This window comes from Lonchura striata, chromosome 1 (assembly GCF_046129695.1).
Source record: "Lonchura striata isolate bLonStr1 chromosome 1, bLonStr1.mat, whole genome shotgun sequence".
Lineage (NCBI taxonomy): Eukaryota > Metazoa > Chordata > Aves > Passeriformes > Estrildidae > Lonchura > Lonchura striata.
In genome coordinates this window covers 142,730,449-142,749,126 of record NC_134603.1, presented here as the reverse complement: position 1 = coordinate 142,749,126, position 18,678 = coordinate 142,730,449, and the positions used below count along the sequence as shown (strand labels likewise).

General features: G+C 41.8%; 1 protein-coding gene and 1 long non-coding RNA gene across 6 annotated transcripts in view; one reads left to right on the top strand and one right to left on the bottom strand.

Moving 5' to 3' along the window:
- Positions 1-190: 190 nt before the first annotated feature.
- The window catches only part of EPC1 (enhancer of polycomb 1), a 62,921-nt gene continuing 44,433 nt past the window's right edge, over positions 191-18,678 (top strand). For 2 of the 5 annotated variants that reach the window (XM_021542965.2, XM_077788848.1), the window contains exon 1: positions 13,905-14,349. In XM_021542965.2, coding sequence (XP_021398640.1) covers positions 14,197-14,349 — 153 coding nt within the window. In that variant the 5' untranslated portion in view covers positions 13,905-14,196. Of the gene's footprint in view, positions 346-1,074; positions 1,179-13,904; positions 14,350-18,678 lie in introns of those variants that run through there. The other 3 variants (XM_021542967.3, XM_021542971.2, XM_021542966.2) reach the window with 3 other exon arrangements.
- LOC110477314 (uncharacterized) lies at positions 3,767-9,056 on the bottom strand. The gene is made up of 2 exons (XR_004147747.2): positions 7,299-9,056; positions 3,767-6,313 (listed from the first exon to the last, which is right to left on the bottom strand). It is a non-coding gene; the product is annotated as an uncharacterized LOC110477314 (long non-coding RNA).

Sequence of the window (18,678 nt, the reverse complement as noted above, 5' to 3'; positions counted from 1 at the left end):
ATTGATGCCCTTTTAAAAACAATAAAAATCCTCGAGAAACTACAATGTTGGTGAATGTGCTTCCCTCCCGATGCTGTCTGGCGGTGCCGTGCGGAGTTTGGCTGATGTATTGTACTTTTCGTGCGGATTTTATTTTGGATTTCTACCACTTCCTGGAGGCCAGGGGGAGGCACAGTGGGAGGAACCAAAAAACTCGGTGCCACAGCCATTTTGTTTGTGGGCAGCATGGTAGAATTCTGTCAGTCAGTATAAGGAGGGGTTTTTAAAACAGAATTTATGGGAAAACTATTCCTGCCGTAACGGATGTATCTGTTGAATTTAGTGTTAATTTAGTCCTTTCATAAGGTAGGTATTTATAATTGTAAGTAAATTGAGTATCTGTTGGGATTCAAGCCTCCCCACTTTCCAGGAATCATGGATTTTGTTTCAGGCATGACTGGCTCTTTCGGATGCTGCGAGGCTCCGGAGCCCGGCGGGGCGGGGGTGCCGCGGGGGGAGGCCGAGGGATGCGCCGGGCGGCACAAACTTGCTGCGGGGTTCGGAGTGGGGGCGGGGGCGGGGGGAGGGACGGAGGGAAAACGGCGAAGTCTTGGAATTATTTTGTCCAACAGTCTTTCTTTATTAATTCTCAAGAGGCAGCTGCTCTCTCCGAGGGGAGGATGAGGCGTGGGGTTGCGCGGGGCGAGCCGTAGTTTTGCAGTGTCACCGAAAACCAGCGCTAGACTTTGGTCCTGTGTGCTCCAGAGGCGGGTGTAAAATGGCACACTGCATTTTTCCAGGCGGCGGCGGGGGGAGCGGCGGGGCGGGCGGGGGCGCCGCTGCCCGCGGAGCCCATCGAGCCAACGCCAGCCCCGGCAAAGTTGTGACCCCGGCGGCACCGGGTCCGCCGCCCCGGCTGCGGCCGCCCGCCGGCAGCGCCCGCCGACCCTCGGGAAGCCGCCTCCTTCCTCGCCCGGCGATCCTGGCGGGGTGACGGGCAGGGGGAGGAAAGAAGAGAGGGAGGAGAGGAGGAAAAAAAAAAAAAAAAAAAAGGAAAGAAAAGTCTCACTTTCTGCATTTGCGAAATATTTTAAGGATGTTCGGGAAGCCCTTTGCAGCATGGAGGTGGCTGGTTGTAGGAGAGCGAGTATGCAGTCCATATTGTTACAGCCCTTTTGCAAGGGCTGCCTTCTTCGAAGGTAAGTTTGTGGTTTTAACCAAAAATATTCTTTTCTGCGGGTTTTTGGTGTGTGATAGGGCTGGGGAGGATTTTCGTTGTGTTGATGAACAAAACGTAGTCTTGTATTTTTCATAGCTTTGATCTCATGTGAATCCCACCCAACGGTGTCTCCTTAATAACGACAATTACTGAAGTCAGTTTTGTTTCCTCTTTAAAATTTTATACACGAGAAGATTAAAAACAATTTAACTTCAGTTTAGGAGTATAAGAACTCAAATATTTTCCAGATGGACTTGGTTTTGGGGGTTTTTTATTTATTTTTGTTTTTTTTTGGTTCTGGCTTTTTGTTGGGGCGGGGGGGCAGGGGGGAATTCTTTACCGAGTAATAAACGGATCCAGGACCAAATATGTGACTGTCTATATAAATATAATGCAGCTCTCGTGTATAAAGAAGCATGTTATGTTGCTACAGTATGGTCTGATGGTAGCTAAAAGAGTTTACAATGCCATTTGTGATGGCTCTTGATGGATTACTTTGGTCTAAAGTAAGGGGGAAAACTGCCCTTGATATGGTGAAGGTGGAGATGGACATAAGAGGGTTTATATTAAGTTATGTCTCTTACTAAACAGTGACCTTTTTATTTACAAATTCCAGCTCTTGTGATAATTAGCTTAAAGCATTAGTTATATAAAGGTTCTTATTTCCCCACACTTCACTTAGATGTCTTGGTGTTGGGTTGTTTGTTTGTTTTCTATTTTTTTTTTTTTTGGGGGGGGGGGAGGGGTCGAGTGGTTTGTTTGGTCTTTTTCTTCTAAGAAGGTACATTTGGGAGACATTTTGTAAATTTTGGCATTTTTCTAGTCGCTTTCCTTTTTTTTTTTTTTTTTTTCTCACCCGGTGGGAGATCTTTTTTGTTTTGCATTGCTCTGTGCTGGTGGCGCTGTGGGGCTCCGAAACAATTCGTGTCCCTGGCTCTAAAGGCGGAGGGGGCCGGAGGGAGAAAGGTGGGGCACGGGTTGATCTATTGTATCTTTTCCTTTTCTCTGTATCAAAAGTAACCGCAAATTAGTTAGAATTACGATGAAATTGTATCTGTAGAAAATTGTAGTGTCGCATGAACTATGGCCCGGCAGAGGCATGACCTCACCCTTTCGCTGGTTTGTGTAATGAAGCGTATCCTTAATTTTTTTTTCAATCCTGTACCTAGGATCCAGTTTTCCTCAGTGATGAGATCTTCGGTCCCACCCCCAAAATGATTTTGCAGTGGCTGCAGATGAAAGATTTTAAAATGATTTTTTGCAGCCAATATGGAAGGCTTTGGCACACACTTATTGTGCAACTAGTCCATTGTTTGCTTGTTGTGAAGTTAAAGGGTCCATCCACGGCTGCTTATGAAGCCCTAAGGTCCCCCTCGCTCTCGTGCTTGCATATGCAAATCTCCTGATGAGGTCTGTAGGAGTTTGGGTTGTGTATGAAGGTGGGGTTGAAAAGGGAAAACCTAATGTAGTCCTTCAGATTGTAAGAGGATTCACCTGAGGTGGGTGGGTTATTTCTTTCCTGTTGCTAAGTGGAGCATGCATTTTACATGTCTTTATACAAAGATACATGTTAATGTGTGTTTTCTTTTGTTGCAACCTACAGATCACCTCGGTTCTAAGTGCAAAAGGATTAGAAGGCTTTCTGCTAACATCCATATTAGGTGTAAGAAAAAAGAAGTGATTAATGTTCTAAGATGGGTGGGAAGACATAGCCCATGATCAGAGCATATATTAGAAACTCAACAGGTTCAGGAACAAATTTGACATTAAATTTAACACATTTTTAAGAAATCAATGTGCCTGTTATTTTGGAGTGATAAAAACTGATAATTTTAGAGGCCTTTGCATCTATTTTACATTTCAATGTCTTCAGTATTTTCAAAGAATAAATTTGACAAATACTAGGCCGTTTGAAAGTCTCTAAACTTCTTGTGAATGTTTAAATCTTCAATAATGAATTTATATATCAGATCAAAGAGTTTGCTCATTAAGTTAATTAGTCTTATGGAAAGTGATATACAACTTCAGTAGATCTCTGTAATGGTCTCTTATTCACTATTCCTTTTTAAAAGAAGGTAAATTTTGCTTCTGTCTTATGTAAAATACATCTTGCAACCCCCTAACAGTAACAAACATATATCCAAGAGAGCAGCCAGTTTTATCATCTCTCCTCTGTCAGACAAAATCTGCTTTTATAAATTCTTGGCTGGAGCAGAGACCTGGTGGCCTATGACAGTGCAGTATGACCTTTACTTCTTTGGTGTCATGGTACAACTCAGACTTGAGGACAAACATCAAGGCATAAACCCTCTTAAGAAAGCATGGATTTGGGCCATCCTCCATTTCCATTTCTGAGACCTGATCGCTAGGATATAAGGTTGGCATTTTGGGCACAGTTTATGCCAATAGAAGTAGTGTCAGCTGTTGAATTTATTACAATAATTATCAGTCTTAGAGAATCACTGGACTGTTTAATTCTGATGCAACTTTTCTTTTTTCACATCATTTAGACCAAGGCTCAGTGTGCTCATCCATGGACAACAGTATTGAACTAATGATAAACTGAGGTGCTTACTGAAAGTATTTTAATGCTTTTATCATCTTGCACCATGAAAGTGATGATTTCTTGTGGCTGCACCCTGTACATGCAGGCCATGCACAACTGAGTGTTGTGATCTTGCTGCTCAGAGTCAGTTCGAGCTCAGTGAAGTCAGCAAAAAAATGAAATCTGAATGGAAACTTGCTTCACACTTTCTCCTCTCTCTCCCCTTCAACTGAGGCTATACTTTAATTTTGGTTGTGGTTTTGCAACTTTGAAGCTGCAACTGATGAAAGTGTCTGGTTTTACTCCCATCAAATCATAGGGTGAGAAGAGTGAAGTGCTGATCTTCCACAACTCAGTGGTTCACTTATCTCCTTCCTTTTTGAGCCATTGTGTTGCCAATAAGAAGTAAGAAGTGTTTAAGATTCTGCATCTTCTCAAAGCTAGCAACTATTTTACCTCCTGCATCTTCTGCAGACATGCCTGGAAGAGTAATTTCTGTGGGGTAGCTCAATCTTTATTGTGTTTTCCCTTGCTTCTTCTGAAATACCAGTATGTTGAATTCCAGGACCTAAAGCACAAGAACTTTTTTTTTTTGTTGGGTTTCTTAATCTTCTCCCTTACATATACCTCCATTTCTAAGTTGCCAAAACTAATATATTTTTCTCCTAATACAGTTTCTCTTTTACCTAGAAAGTCTATATAGTCCAGGCACCTTTGTAAGATATTTGGGTCTCTTGGCTTAAAACTGTTTGAAGTATGGAATCGTGCTATAAACCAATCTTTTTCAAGAGCTTAATTCAACCTGACTGTCCAAAATGTTCTTTGTGCCTTGGTGAGATTCCTTTTACATTCCTTTGCATATGCAAAATTACTAGTATTATGTACTCAAGTAAGAGTCATGGTAAAAATGGCTGTCTAAAATGGTCAATAGCAGTTAGTGCAAGATGTGTAGATCCCAGGCAGATAGAATAAGCTTCCAAAGTTAACCGAAATGTCATGCAAGCAGTTCCTCAGAAGTGGGTTAGTCATGTAGAAGAATGTTGCTTTTGAGGGCTCTAAAGTATTCTTTGTGTCCTTGATCCAACAAGGTTTCAAAGGTGGGGGGCCATCTCTATGTTGGACACCTTGTGACATAATCTTGTTTCTCCTAGCCTTTCCTATTTCATAACTTTGCTAGCTGTACTTCTCCACAGCCTACTTGTCAGCATCAACTTATAGCAATGAATAATTAGTTTAAAACTTCAAGGAACACCTGTTTCTCAGTGGTGAACAAAGGACAATATACTACATGCCTCCTTCAGACTCATCTTCTACTAAGTTAGGTCTCTCCATATCTCTTTCAGACTGATTTGCTTGACCTTTTGGTGTTATGAAATTATCTGCTCTAAATCCTACATGCCAGAGGAACTGCTGTAGCTAGCACATCCTTTCACCTGTTAGCATTCTTCATATTTTTCCTCTCTTAGAAAATAGCACAAGAACTTAATTCATGTTGCAGTTAAGAGACAATCCTAGATTTTAAATTCTTTAGTAAATATACAGGGTGGGGAATGTCAGTGCTTCAAAATATAACTCCTGTATTGCTGTTGTGAGAAACAAAATATGCCTTGCACAGATGTGACCACACACCAGTGGCTTCAGGTCCCGTGGGCTTCTTTAAACCCCTTACTAAGTCACATTTCCAGTTTATTGTGTTACCACTGGACTATCCAGATGCAAGATAATACCAATACTATAAACTTCCTTAATAGGAAGGTTTGTTCGCCGATTCTCTAGGAATAGTAGCTATAACCTGAAATTGGTGGTCAGAAGGTATTGCAGTCTTTAAAAAGTCAGTACATTTGCTAAAAATTATTCTCTCTGCTTATCTCCCAATATAAACAACAGAGAGATGGGAACTGCCAAATAACACGTGAGTCCTAGTCTTCACTACTTGTGCAGCGAGTTGGGATGCTGTTGTGGAGCTCCTGGATGGTAAATGGAAAATTGCTCAGAGTCAACCAACACCATACAACAGAAAAGTAGTTACAGGTGCAATGTCTATTGCTTTGAGCAGCAGTAAAAATAGCAAGAGCTCTAAATGTAGTCCATGTGAATTCCAGCTTGGAGCAAATGACTGAAAATGGGGGATGCTGATGTGCCATTTTATGTTGCTGAGCAGAACCTGGATCACTATTGCTAGGGAATGGGAAAAGGATGAGTTAGATTTTACAATGCATTGAGCACTGGGATTTCCAAAGGAAGAGAGAAAAAGTGGGGTTCAATCTCATCCCCGTTCCCAGGACTGTCTCATGGATTTTACTCAATAATGTTTAAATGTAAAATGTAGGAATTTCAGGGAACAGTGAGCAGATTTGTTCTTCCCAGAGAAGTCTTCCTTTTATCAGGTTCCACTTTGGTTTTTCCTTGGGTTAGAGACCTGGGAAATGGGCCTGTAAGGTGGTGTTAACTCGCATTTCCCTGGGTTTACAGTAAATTTGGCTTCTGAGTGAATTAGAATCCCTGTATTGTATATATTCATGTAGAACTTCTTTCATTTACCTTTAGACGGATATTGTTAAATCTGTAATCTGCAGTGGAAAGAAAGAGATCAAGTAAATGATAGCCTTAAAAAATGACATCCAGGAGAAAAACATAGCCTTTAAAAATGACAAAAGGACTCCAACAACAGCAAAAACAACAAGAAAACAAACACAACCAAATTTTTGATGTCTGCTGTGATAAGAACTGTATCTTAAATTTAACTAAGTATCCTGATCAGGTCTCCATCTGCCTCCCGTGACTAACTGAGATATGAATGCCCTCACTTAATCAGAGATACCCCATGCCTGTGAGTTTGCTAATAATGACCTGTGCATGATTTAGGTAACAAGAAGTTGGCTCTTAATCCTCACTTTCCTTCAGAGCCTTGAGAAAATTACTAAATGGAAGGAAGACCCTTGGCCTCACAGGGATGTACATCTGGAATATTAATTAACACAAATAAGAGCGAGCTTTCCATGTTCAAACAGGCTTAAAAATCAAGTGACTTGGATCTGGGGATTTCACAGCATCCCCTTCTATTTACTAAAGAATCTTGGTGCTGCCATAACCTGATCACTAAAAGGATAACTTCTTGAAAGGGTCCTTTCACCTGACAGTTTTTCATCTGTAACAGACGGGGCATGTTTTCTGACTGGATTTATTAATAAGATTTTTTTTTCTTAAGAAAATTTAAAATTTAATTTTAAAGGTTATAATTCAGAGCAGCTGTGCTATTTCTGATGGTCTCAAAGGTATCCACCCAAGGCAAAACATCTTGATGTCTTTAGAAAAAGTACTTGTGTATTCACAACTCAAGAAAAGTGCTGCAATCAGCATCTTTTAAGGAGAAACCATGCTGGATAATAGAGGGGAGAAAACACATTAACCCCAGTGTTAATGACAGGGGTCTGTCGTGCTCTCTTGGTCAGAGGAGCAGAATGTCAGAACAGCCATAAAACTGACACACTGCACAATAAGAGAATGGGAACTGAGTGTCTTTCTCAGAGATGGGTGGGGGGGTTCAAGTCTTACCTGCTTGTAACCTGAATGATTTGAGAAAACCACTTTCCATTTGGCTCTGCTTCTCAGGTTGCCCTAACAGCAGATTTGGGGATTTCACAGGGGAGGTAAGAAGAAAATGCCAGTGATATCACAGCACTTCTGGGTTCCATTATCCCACCTATATAGTGACAGAGAAAATAATATAATGTGATTTCTCTATTTTTCTTCTCACGGCAACTTCATGTTTGCATCTAGACCAAAACACTTCCCTTTCAACATCTGCCCATCTCCCACAAGTTGTTTGCATTCTCTAAATGTTGAAAAACCTCAGAAATTACATTTTCTTCAGATTAACCTTATCAGAATTTTACACTTTTAAGCACTTGCTATCATTTAAAAATATTTAGATAAGGATCTCTCCAAACAGTCTCATCTGATCAATTTTATATTCAGAACTAGCCTCCTCTGCTGGATATTTACAGTCAAACTTAATTCATTAGGCCTTTTTTTCCCACTAATGCATCATTATTAATTTATGCTTTCGTAACTTTATATATAAACATTGGGTTATAAATATGATCACGATAATTTGTATCCCAGAAGACAAGCAATATTTTTATAACATTTACTCATGCTTAATTTAGTATAAATCAAATACAGTGTGTAAAAAATCCACTTCTAAAATGGAAAGAATATTTGTGTTCTTGCAAGCTAATAACAAGCTTTGGAAATCCAAAAGCTAAGTTATCTGTATTTTTTTCATTTCTTTGAAATGGAGAAATGTATTTATGTTAAGTAAAGATGGTATAGCCTGTATAAGGTACTTAATAACACATTTGTATTGATTTGATGTGGAATTCATAGTTCACTTACATTGTAGGTATGTAGGTACATCCCACTAACATTAAAATAAAAACAATCTAAACATATATGTTAGGAAATGCCTCTTCATTCCAAGATGCAAATGTACTTTCCTGCACCAAAAGGTTTCTGAAGCTAAGCTAATTCCTATCTAGATATAAGCCACTGTTTTCCCCAATTGTGTCAGGAAAGCAGATAACCTACTTGCATTCTGATTGAGGAACTGCAAATTAAAGCATTTGCCTTTGTTATAGTTATATATGAAGTTATATAGTTATAGATAAAGTTCTATAGTAATTCCACATTAATTTAACTCCACATTACTTAACATCAGCAATGTAATTTTGAAGTTTGAAAATACTTGATCATACTAACCAGAAGCCCTGAAGCACTTGAAATGATTTTTCATAAATTGACTTTCAAGACAGGATTTCTATCTCGGAAGTGTAAGGTAAAAATCAAAAAAGTTAGAGCACGTAATAGTAAGACATTCTTACTATTGAACTGAATTTGCTATATTATTTGCATTTACATAGAGCCAGGCACCTAGCAGGGTAGAAGTAAAGTTTCTGAAGTCATGCAAAGGCCCAGAGCCTGTCACCAGTTTACCCCTTTATCCCATGTTGGGATGTGAGCACTGGCAGTTGATGTTTATGTAGTGATGCCATGTGTGTGTTTGTGGTGGGGTTTTTTTGTTTGTTTTTAGCTTAATGGTCAATTGAATGATTTGGGACAGTGTGCAGACCTGTGTACAGCTATAATTTCTCTACTTCTGTTTTCCTTTTTTAGCCTTCCACCTTATACTATGCAGAATATCAAAGTTAGACATCCTTAGCTCTTTGATTGATGAACTAGCAATTGTGTTGGCGAAGGCAGGGCTTTTATATTTGGTTGGTTGTTGTTTGTTTTGGTTTTTTTTTAAATTTGGTTGTGGTTTTGCTTGTTTTTTTGTTTGTTTACTTGGGGTTTTGTTGTTTGTGTTAGGGTTTGGTTGTTTTTTTTTTGCAAGAAAAGCATAAGGGCTTTGCCCTTCTGCTGGCTTTTCTACTAGAAATAATACAGGATTTAATCATGTGATTAAATTTATTTCACTCAGAGATTATTCATGTGTTGTAATCTGATGTTTGCAGAAGTCCATACCTAAATCAGAGATGTTAACCAGCCCACCCTGCTCAAATTGTGTTTATGCAACAAATTGAGATTTTAGTATTATTATTGTTTTGTATGTCAGAATACAAAACATTTTGGATAAAGATTGAAAAAAACCAAAAACCCAGAGCATAAAATCAAATATTTTTGGATTATGTTTTGTTCCCTTTTTTCTTACTACTTAATCCTAAATGATTAATTTGTGAAATTACTTGCTAGTAAAGATGACTAAATCAAGAATTCAAGGTGCATCTAGCATAGAGGGGATATGTGTTTAAAAATGAAAACATGAAGGTGAAAGTCATAAGTCACCTTTAACCCTTACAATTCCTAGGACACCTGAATCCATTAAAACTTAAACAGGAAAAATGTATTTCAAGACAGAAGAGTCTCAGCATAATTTGTGTCTTTTTATCACCACTGTATCTAAGAGAATAACTGCTTCTACTATAACGTGTTTTTTCCTAGACATATAAAAAGTCTCCAAAACAAGATGTATAAAGGAAACTGATTCTCTTCCGACAGTACTAAAAAAAAATCCATCAAATTCTTTGTGTTTTTAAACAGAGCCCATTTTACCATTTTCTTGCATATCTGTCCAGATGATGTTGGGACAATGATGAGTCTGTAAAATAATAATCCTAAATCATTAATTAAATCATTAATCCTTAGTCATAAATTTCTTTTGAAGTCTTAGTCCTCCTATGGACAACTGCCTCTACCACCTCTAAGAGATTAGCTGTCACTGGAAACTAGAAATCTGGCAATAGCTTTTGCTGCTCCTCTCTTAGCTTTGTTTCTTCTCAGTAAGAGAATTGCTGGCTATTGGCTTTTCCTTCCCTTTTGGATATGGCTCCATGGAATATCTGTTTGAGGATCAGCTTAGTTTTTGTGAGGATGCTGGACTTAACTTTTGAGTTAAAAAAAAAAAAGCATTAAAAAAAAAACCCAGGTCAACAAAATTGTTTTATAAATAAATGAAAAGTTATTAGAAGCAGGGTGTAAGGTAGTCACAGAGTGAAAAAAAATTAAATTGCAAATATTTATGGATACAAAAGCCAGTGTATAGTTTAGTATAATACAAAATACGAACAAATCCTAATTAAAAAAAAAAACAAAAAATATTTAAGAGAGCCATTTTTTTTTTTCTTTAAGTTGAACAACTATCTCCTAGAATTTATATCCTTAAAATTCAAAAAAAGTGACGTGGTTTAACCTATATGCACGTCATGTGTAGTACTTTTGGGATGATTGCTGCTAGAATGGGATGCAATATTAAACCCATGTGCCAAAGGCTACAATTCATGTTTAAGTAAGTGACTAGAAGTCTTTCTTGAACTCAGAGAGGTTTTAAGCCATAAAACTAACTAAATACCAGAATTTCTAACAACATGTCAAACAGTACACAGGACTTGCAAACCAAAATAGAAGTTATGTTTTTGGGCTTCAGAAACCTGAGTTAGATGAGAGCACAAGAGAACCCTACCCCTGTCTGTAGGTACATGTATCAAGTTGTATCTTTGCCCATAATGCTCAGTCTGAATTTAGTACTTTTGAATGTATTTTGAAATGGTTATATTTACCAGCTACATAGCTGATACACAAAGTGCTTTCATTTTAGTTAAGCTTGTCCTTTTAATTGTGATCATAAAAAGTTAAAGCCTGAAAGAAATGTCCCAAATTATTTCAGCAGTTTAAAAAACAATAATGATAGCCATTCTAAATGTCTTTTCATTATATTTCAGTTACTTTACCTTACAGTTCAGCTTTTAAAATAGACACATAGCACCTAGGTTCAACAAATTAATTTATACTTACTGATCTTTTACTGAGAGCTTGCAAAACATACTAATTCTGTATAAGTTACTGTCATAGTGCAGCACTGATGTCTACAGATGTAAAGTGTGCATTTTGGTAAAAGCTAGAAAATAGAAAAAAAAAACCTAAAATATACCTGCATTTTCTAACCAAAAGGAAGATAAAATATCAGTCTGGTTATGTTCCATACCTTTTCCTGCCACCATCTTTTACAGAACAGACATCAGGGCTGATGTCACATTGTTTTCAATTATCACACTTTCCATCTTACTAGCAAATTAATTTTGAGGACTAATCTTCTTCTGCTACAAAATATTTAAACACAATCTCTTTTATTGGGAAAACATTAAAAGCTGATGAGTTGAAGAGTTTCAGGCCAAAACTTTTCCTTAATGCACTGTCCTGTCTGTATCCAAATGTTATTGTTCATTCTGCTTGCTCTGCACTTTTTTCAAGCCTGTGGCAGGGTTAGAAATGCAAAGGTCAATTAAGGATAAGTGTGAACTTGATTATTCTTCATTTATAGTTAAGGATATTTTCAGTATTTTGGTTTTCATTATGTATTGTTTTCCTTTCATCAGTATAAGTGGAGAGTTATACTTAATGGCCTTTTTTTTTTTCTTGCTTAGCTGCCAGGTGTTTAATTTTAATTTAATTTTTAAAGTCAACACTAATCTATGATGGCATATTGTGATTTTTTGTTCTTTTTTTTCAGCACCTTATCTTTCTGCTAATCGGGTAAACTAAATTATTTAGTATTTGTGGAAAAGGGTGTAGATGTTTTACGGGCAATTTATTTTAAGATTAGATTTCTAACTAGTGTGTGTTTTAAGCTTTATAATTAGAGTAAAAAGTACTATGCATGTTTAAACATTTGATTCTGATGTAACTACTGAAATGCAAATGAATACAATGATACTTCTTAGTTCATGCCACTCTCCTAAAAAGAATAAAAAACAACAGTCAAGCCTCCCTTAAAAAAAACAATCGCATTCTCCCTAGCAGCTGTCTTCCACTGCATTACCCATTTGCAGTACAGGTAGAATTTAGCATCCCAGAGAAGTTATAAAGCCAAATGAGTTGCAGTTTAAGCAGTTTGGGAAACCTAGCGGGTTTTGGTTTCTCAAACAGTCATGCAAATAGTTGGCTTGAATCGTCTGTTATCAACTGCATCTAGAGTAATATTTCATCTAGTGTCCAACAGTGGCTTAAGATTGAGGAGAGTGGTGGTATTATTATTATTAAAGAGGTGGTGCGATTTTAAAAATAGATTTTGCTTCTATTATAGAGATTTCTAAAATTGTTAAGCAAATAAGGTTGTTGTTGTTTTGGTTTTTTTTTTTGTTTTTTTTTTTTTTTTTGTTATATGTATGCCGTATTTCTGAAAGTTCTGTTCCCCAGGAGTAATATGTGATAAAGCACAAAGTTCTGTCTACCGATTCTCACGTGACAGTAAAAACTACAGTATTTTGCATTGAAAGTGGAGGGACACTTAAATTCAGTCAACACACAACTGTCTCGCATTTTAAATAAAACTAAGCATAACTTGGATAAGATGGGTTTTACCACAGAGCTAGAATTCCGTTCAAGCTGGCGCAGGAGCACAGAGGAGCACGTAGAGCTCCTTAGCTCGGCGGCCGCAGCCTGGCCGGGCCGGAGCGGCGTTGGGCGTTCCTGCGGCCGCGCTGGGATGCCGCGCTGGGATGCCGCGCTGGGATGCCGCGCTGGGATGCCGCGCTGGGATGCCGCGCTGGGATGCCGCGCTGGGATGCCGCGCTGGGATGCCGCGCTGGGATGCCGCGCTGGGATGCCGCGCTGGGATGCCGCGCTGGGATGCCGCGCTGGGATGCCGCGCTGGGATGCCGCGCTGGGATGCCGTGGGGCGGCTCGTGCGGCGAGCACCGCGAGCAGGCTAACGCGGCATTTCCGACCCCTCGCTTAGAGCCGAACGGTGCATCCGTTTAATCGACTCATTGAGGTGTAAACGAGCTTCCCTAATCAGACACGCTCAAGTGGGTTCTACCCATTGCCCGGGGTGAGCTCGCTTGAGCGGGTCACTGATAATAACTTAAGTCCACGCAAGGCTTAAACCAGTTCACGTGTCTGCACTCTGCTGCCGGACTAAGTTTCTGAAAACCTCAGAGAAACGGGGTGGCAATGCCGATGTGGCGGTGCCCGGTTCTTCACCGTTTTCGGGCAGGTGCCCGTGTTCCCCCTCTATTTAGCACCGACGCGAACTGGGTTCGGCGACGCGGAGAGGGACCGCGCCCGGCGGCGGGGCCGAGGCGAGGGGCGCTCCCGGCCGGGCTCCCCCACTCGCGGGGCGCCGCGCCGGGGACACCGCAGCCCGGCGGGGTCGGGGTGAATTCAGAGCCCGGCGCCGCTGTCCCGCGGTCCGGCCCCCGCGAGGCCGGAAAGGTCGGGACCGGCGCCTCCCCGCCCGTCTCGCCCAGGTTTCCCAGGGCTGTCGCGGCCAGGCGCGGCTGCAGGGGAGGTTCCCCCCCGGGTGAGGGGCTGGGGGCTGCCCCAACTTCCTCACCCCGGCAGAAGCGGAGCGCGGCTCCGCGGCACCGCGCGGCGACCGGAGGGCGGAGCGGCGCCGCACACGCCGATTAAAACTCCCTTTGCTCCCGACTGCGCCCCTGATCCCGGTGCCGCGATCCGGCTCCGGCGGCTCCGAGCCTTCCCGCGCTGCCGAGCCCGCTCGGGCCGCTCGCGGCGTCCCGCGCTCCCGAGCCCGCGCCGCCGTGCCCGCGCCGCGCGCACTCCCCCCGGGCGGCGCCGTGCCCGCGCCCTGCGCGATGCAGTGTGGGAATGGCTGTGGCGCTGGGGTTGGCTGAAAGAGGCGGCCAGTCGAGGTTTAATGTCCGCCATGTTGGCCGTGGCGTATTGAGCGGAACCGGAGCGGCGGAGGAGCGGAGCCAGCGCCCAGCCCAGCCGCGCCAGCGGGCGCCGCCGGGCCCCGTGTCGGAGTGCGCCCCGCCCCGCCGGGGGAGCCCCGGTCCCTCCATGAGATCGCTCGGCGGGGTCCGGCTCTCAGCTCGGAGCGCGCTTGCTGTCGCCCCCCCCTTCCCAGCCGGAGCCGCCATCGCCGCCTAACATGAGCAAACTGTCGTTCCGGGCCCGGGCGCTGGACGCGTCCAAGCCGCTGCCCGTCTTCCGCTGCGAGGACCTGCCTGACTTGGCCGAATATGCCTCCATTAATCGGGCCGTGCCGCAGATGCCCACGGGCATGGAGAAGGAAGAGGAGTCGGTACGTGAGACCCCCCCCCCCCCACCCTCGGCCGGGTCCCACCATCCCCCCCGCACCCGGGCCCCCACCTTCGCCTCTGCGCAAGCACAAAATGGCCGCCATCTTCTCCCCACTCTCCCCGCCCGCCGGGAGGGGGGGACACCCGGGGCGGGAAGGCGCCGAGCCCGGCCGTCCCTCACCGCTCCCGCCCCCGGAGCTCCCTCGCGGCCCCCTCGCTCCCCGCTCGCGCCCCGCGGCCGCCGGCGGCCCCTCCGCGGGGCCCCGAAAGGCACAAAGGGGGTCACGTGACACCGCGGGGCGGCCGCCATTTTGTGTCTCGGTCCTTGGGCCGGGCCTGGTGCGGCAGCCGCGAGGAGCGGACGGGGCCCGGCGGCGGCGCCGTGCGCGCGCGGCCCCGCCGGGGGGCGCTGCCGAGCCGGACGCGCCGCGGGGGGCGCGCGGCGGCGGGAGCGCGCGCGGGCCCGGCCGCCCTCGGGGAGCGGGGCCCGGCGGGGCCTGTGCCTTTGCCTATTCCCTTGCCGGAGACGGGAAGTGGAAGGATTTCTGTTTGGGTTTGTCTAAGAGCCCTGCAAGTGCCGTCACACAGGCGCGGTGTAAGTAAAGTTGTGACGGTCCCCACGAAAGTCAGTTCTGAAGCACTACTCTGAGTGAGGAAATCCGTGTTGGAGGCTAAAAGGCTTTCACTTCCTGCTCGGTTTTGCTGTCTCAGTGGAGGATGAAACTTTAAACCACTTTGAACTTCAGGGTCATTTAATCATTCACTCAGCATGTTCCAAGATAGGTAAAACAATCAGTAGCTGTTTTTACTGAAGGTAAAACACTTGGTAACTGTTATTGTTGAAGATTCTGCTCTGAAGTGAGTTATTTGCAGTGTTGTAAATCTTTAATTATTTCCGTAGTATAATCAGTTCTTCCCATCTGTGCATTAGGCACAGCAAATAGGGAAGTACTGTAGAAATACAGTTATGTAAGCAGGTTTTGAAATTTAGTGCTAAGAACAAAGGTGACACTAGCTCGGTTGGAGCAGCATGCTGATAGTGCCAGGGTTGTGGGATCCATCCCCATATGGACCATTCACTTAAGAGTTGGACTTGATGATCCTTGTGGGTCCCTTCCAACTCAGAATATTCAGTGATTCGGTTAGAGTTTCATAGTCCTGAATTTTTCTAGTTGTCAGACTTCATTGTTCTTTGAAGGTGACAGGCTGTGAAGTTTCTAGTTCCTAGTTCTAGATGTAGCAAATAAGTTACATTTGTTTTAAGAGAGGTATCATCTTTTAAATTGAGTTACCTCTTTGTGGCACTATTGCTCTTAGGTAATGGACTCAGTGTATTTTTATGAAATGTCTTCGGGCAGAAGGGTTTCTAGAGAATAATGCACTTTGCATGTTGTTGTCCATAGAGTGACTGCTCTCTGAGGCTTTTTTAAACATAACTCCTTACCATTTTAACATAATTTGGTATTTCCAAGTCTTCTGCAAGTCATAAGTTGCTTTACACATCTGATAGCATATATATTGTGAAGTGTGGTGGGATTTTTTCTTTACTTTTCTAATTAATAGGTTGGTTTTTATCGGGTTGTTTTGGTGATGTTTATTTTTGTGAAGATGCTTAAAACTTTAGCATGGTATTGATTGAGGAGTATTTAAGTGGTAGGTAGCAGTGCTTAGGATGCTTGTGTTTCTTTTGGGCACAGTAGGTATATTCTGAATTGATACCTGTAGGTTCTGAATCTACACCTTTAATTTCCTCTTGTACCAGAATATTAAATTTTGTTGTTTGTTATGACACTTGTCGAGTTTATCTCTCGGTTCAAGAGAGTGAGACTGCATGCATTTATTTGTAGAAATGCCAGGTTGCTGCCTTTCTCTTTCGCTGTTTGCCTGGCAGTTACAAGTTCTCAGGCTAGAAAAATTACATGGGCTCTGTGTATAGTCTCCCTTAACCCAGACATATATGTCCTACCTAAGTAGTGGTGGGCAATAAAAAAGTTTAGACATTAATTATAAGATCTGCTTTTTTGGTTAATGCGATGCTTTTGTTTCCTAAATTTTGCTTTGAGGGTTAGCCCTAGGAGTAAGTAAATGCTTCCCACAGCTGAAGTCTGCTCCTGCATTTGTTTTGAATATGTGTGTACACGCACGAACACGCACCCCCAAAAGAAATTGCCATCAGTAAGCACAGGTGTCCTTCTGAATCTTTTTTGGACCTTTTCACATAAAATAGTTGCTATTAAACTCTTGTTCCTTATTGTTTCCGCAAACTTGCTAAATTTCCTTCCTTCCCTCTTGTTGCCCTAAAAAGCTTTCTCTTCAGTTTATATTAGCTTTGGCAACAGAGAGTCCAATTCTAGATTTAACTTGTGGCAGACTTCATAGGTTTAATACCCTACTGTGTTCTGTTTCCCAAACTTCAGGCCATGCAGGATTTTGGAAAGTTGTAGTTTGTGTTAGGTAGCTGAAGACTTGAATTGGAGGATTTTTTTCCCTAATGCTTACAAAAATAATAGATGTTTTATTATAAACAGATGGCAGAGTGTCCATAAGATTTTGGAGGAGAGGGTGTCTACAACTAGTGTGAGTTAGCATTTATAACTTTTTATAAATAGAATTCTAACATTGGTTTGAGCTTTGCATAAATGTAATTTTAAATGAACAGATATTTGGAGCTAAGAGTTCTCCTCTTGAGTAAATAACTTTCCCTAGGGAAAAATGCAATCAAAGAGATTTAATATTCAGGCAGCGAGTCACAAGATATTTAAATGACTAATTACTGTTTTGATGCACAAAAAGGAATCTTATTTTGCTTCCCTTTCATCTTATCCTTCTCCCATCATGTTCCTACAAAGAAGTAAATAGCAAAAATAATGCATCTTCCTTATTACAACTAGAAACTTCAGAAGTGATATTCTTTGAGTCTTCTGAAGGAGAAACAACCTTGCTGAGTCTATGGGAGTTGTGAAATAGGCAGTTGATCCAAGGATATAATAACCCTTCTAAAGGAAGTGACAGCTAAGGGCCTTAAGTGGTGTTAATTCTGTTGCAAGTAGACTGCTTTGCTTGGCCATGGCTTCAGTCAGTAGTTTTGTTAGGAGGTAAAGGACCAGTAAAAAACCTCTTTGACATGCAGGCAGTGGTACTGGAGGTTACCAGCTCATTCTGTCTTCTGGCAGTTGGTTTAGCTGCCAGCTTTCTGAGGTAAACACATTGTGGCTGTTGCAAAGTTAGTTGCTGCATCTAAAAAACTAAAAAGTATCATATACATCTGGAAAAAAAACCTTCAAAATGTAATTAATCTTCTTATGTAACACTAAATATGCTATATTATTTCAAAATGCTGTTTTTGAGCAAAAGAGATCCTCAGTGCTGTAATTTTGAGAACCAGACAACAAATCACTGTTAATAATATAGTAAAGCAGATTTGGCTGTCAGGTCCATTGATAACTGTGAATAAAGAAGTAGGTGGAGTAGATTTGTTTATAATTTAAAAAGGACTTAAAAAGCTGTTGCTTTGTGTATCCTGTGGCTTACGGTTTCTGAGTAGGATGTTGCTTTTTTTTAACTAGAAATTCAGATTCTAGACTGAAAGGAGACAGCTGGGAAAGCAGAACAGAGGTAACTTTAGTTATGCTAAATAAGTGAAAAGTATGATAGACTGAAATTGTTTGAACATGGTCACTGACATTTCAGAAAGAAAGCGTGCATAGCTCTGCAGGCAACCTAGATTTAATGGCCTCCAACCAAACCAAGGGAAACTACACTTCTTTTCATTGCTTTTTTTGAAAGGAAAGTAGAAAGAACACATTCTACATCCCTAGCCTCTAAATTCTCTTAAAAATAGAAATTTGGGGGATGGGGTGTTGAGACTTTGTGGATAATTAAAAAATGTATCTTCATGGAAAATGACTGAGTATAGTTGGGTTTTCGGTTTTTTCAAGGAAGTTTTAAAAAGGACCAAGGCCATGTGTTTGAAGGACATCATGTCAGCATTATAAGGCATTTTAAAATGTTGGGAAGCTAAAATTTCTTAGCTGAAGCAGTGCCCTAGCAAAGATTAGCATGAGCAGAGATCCTTTTAAGTCCCTTAGATCTGGGAAATTAATTACCTAATAGAAAAATTTGTCTGTGTTGGTAACATTTCCAGAGTTAATAATAGCCCTAAGGTTGTGAGAATTGTCATGGGTTTATGGAGGGGGGGGTTGTTTCACTTTTTCTTTGAATGAGTTTGTTATCCTCATATAAATTCTGATAGTACTATAGTCTGCTAAGGTTTTGGATATTAGTTTTGATTTTTGTCTTCTGTGTGTTCAAGTTTGTATAGGTTAAATGCA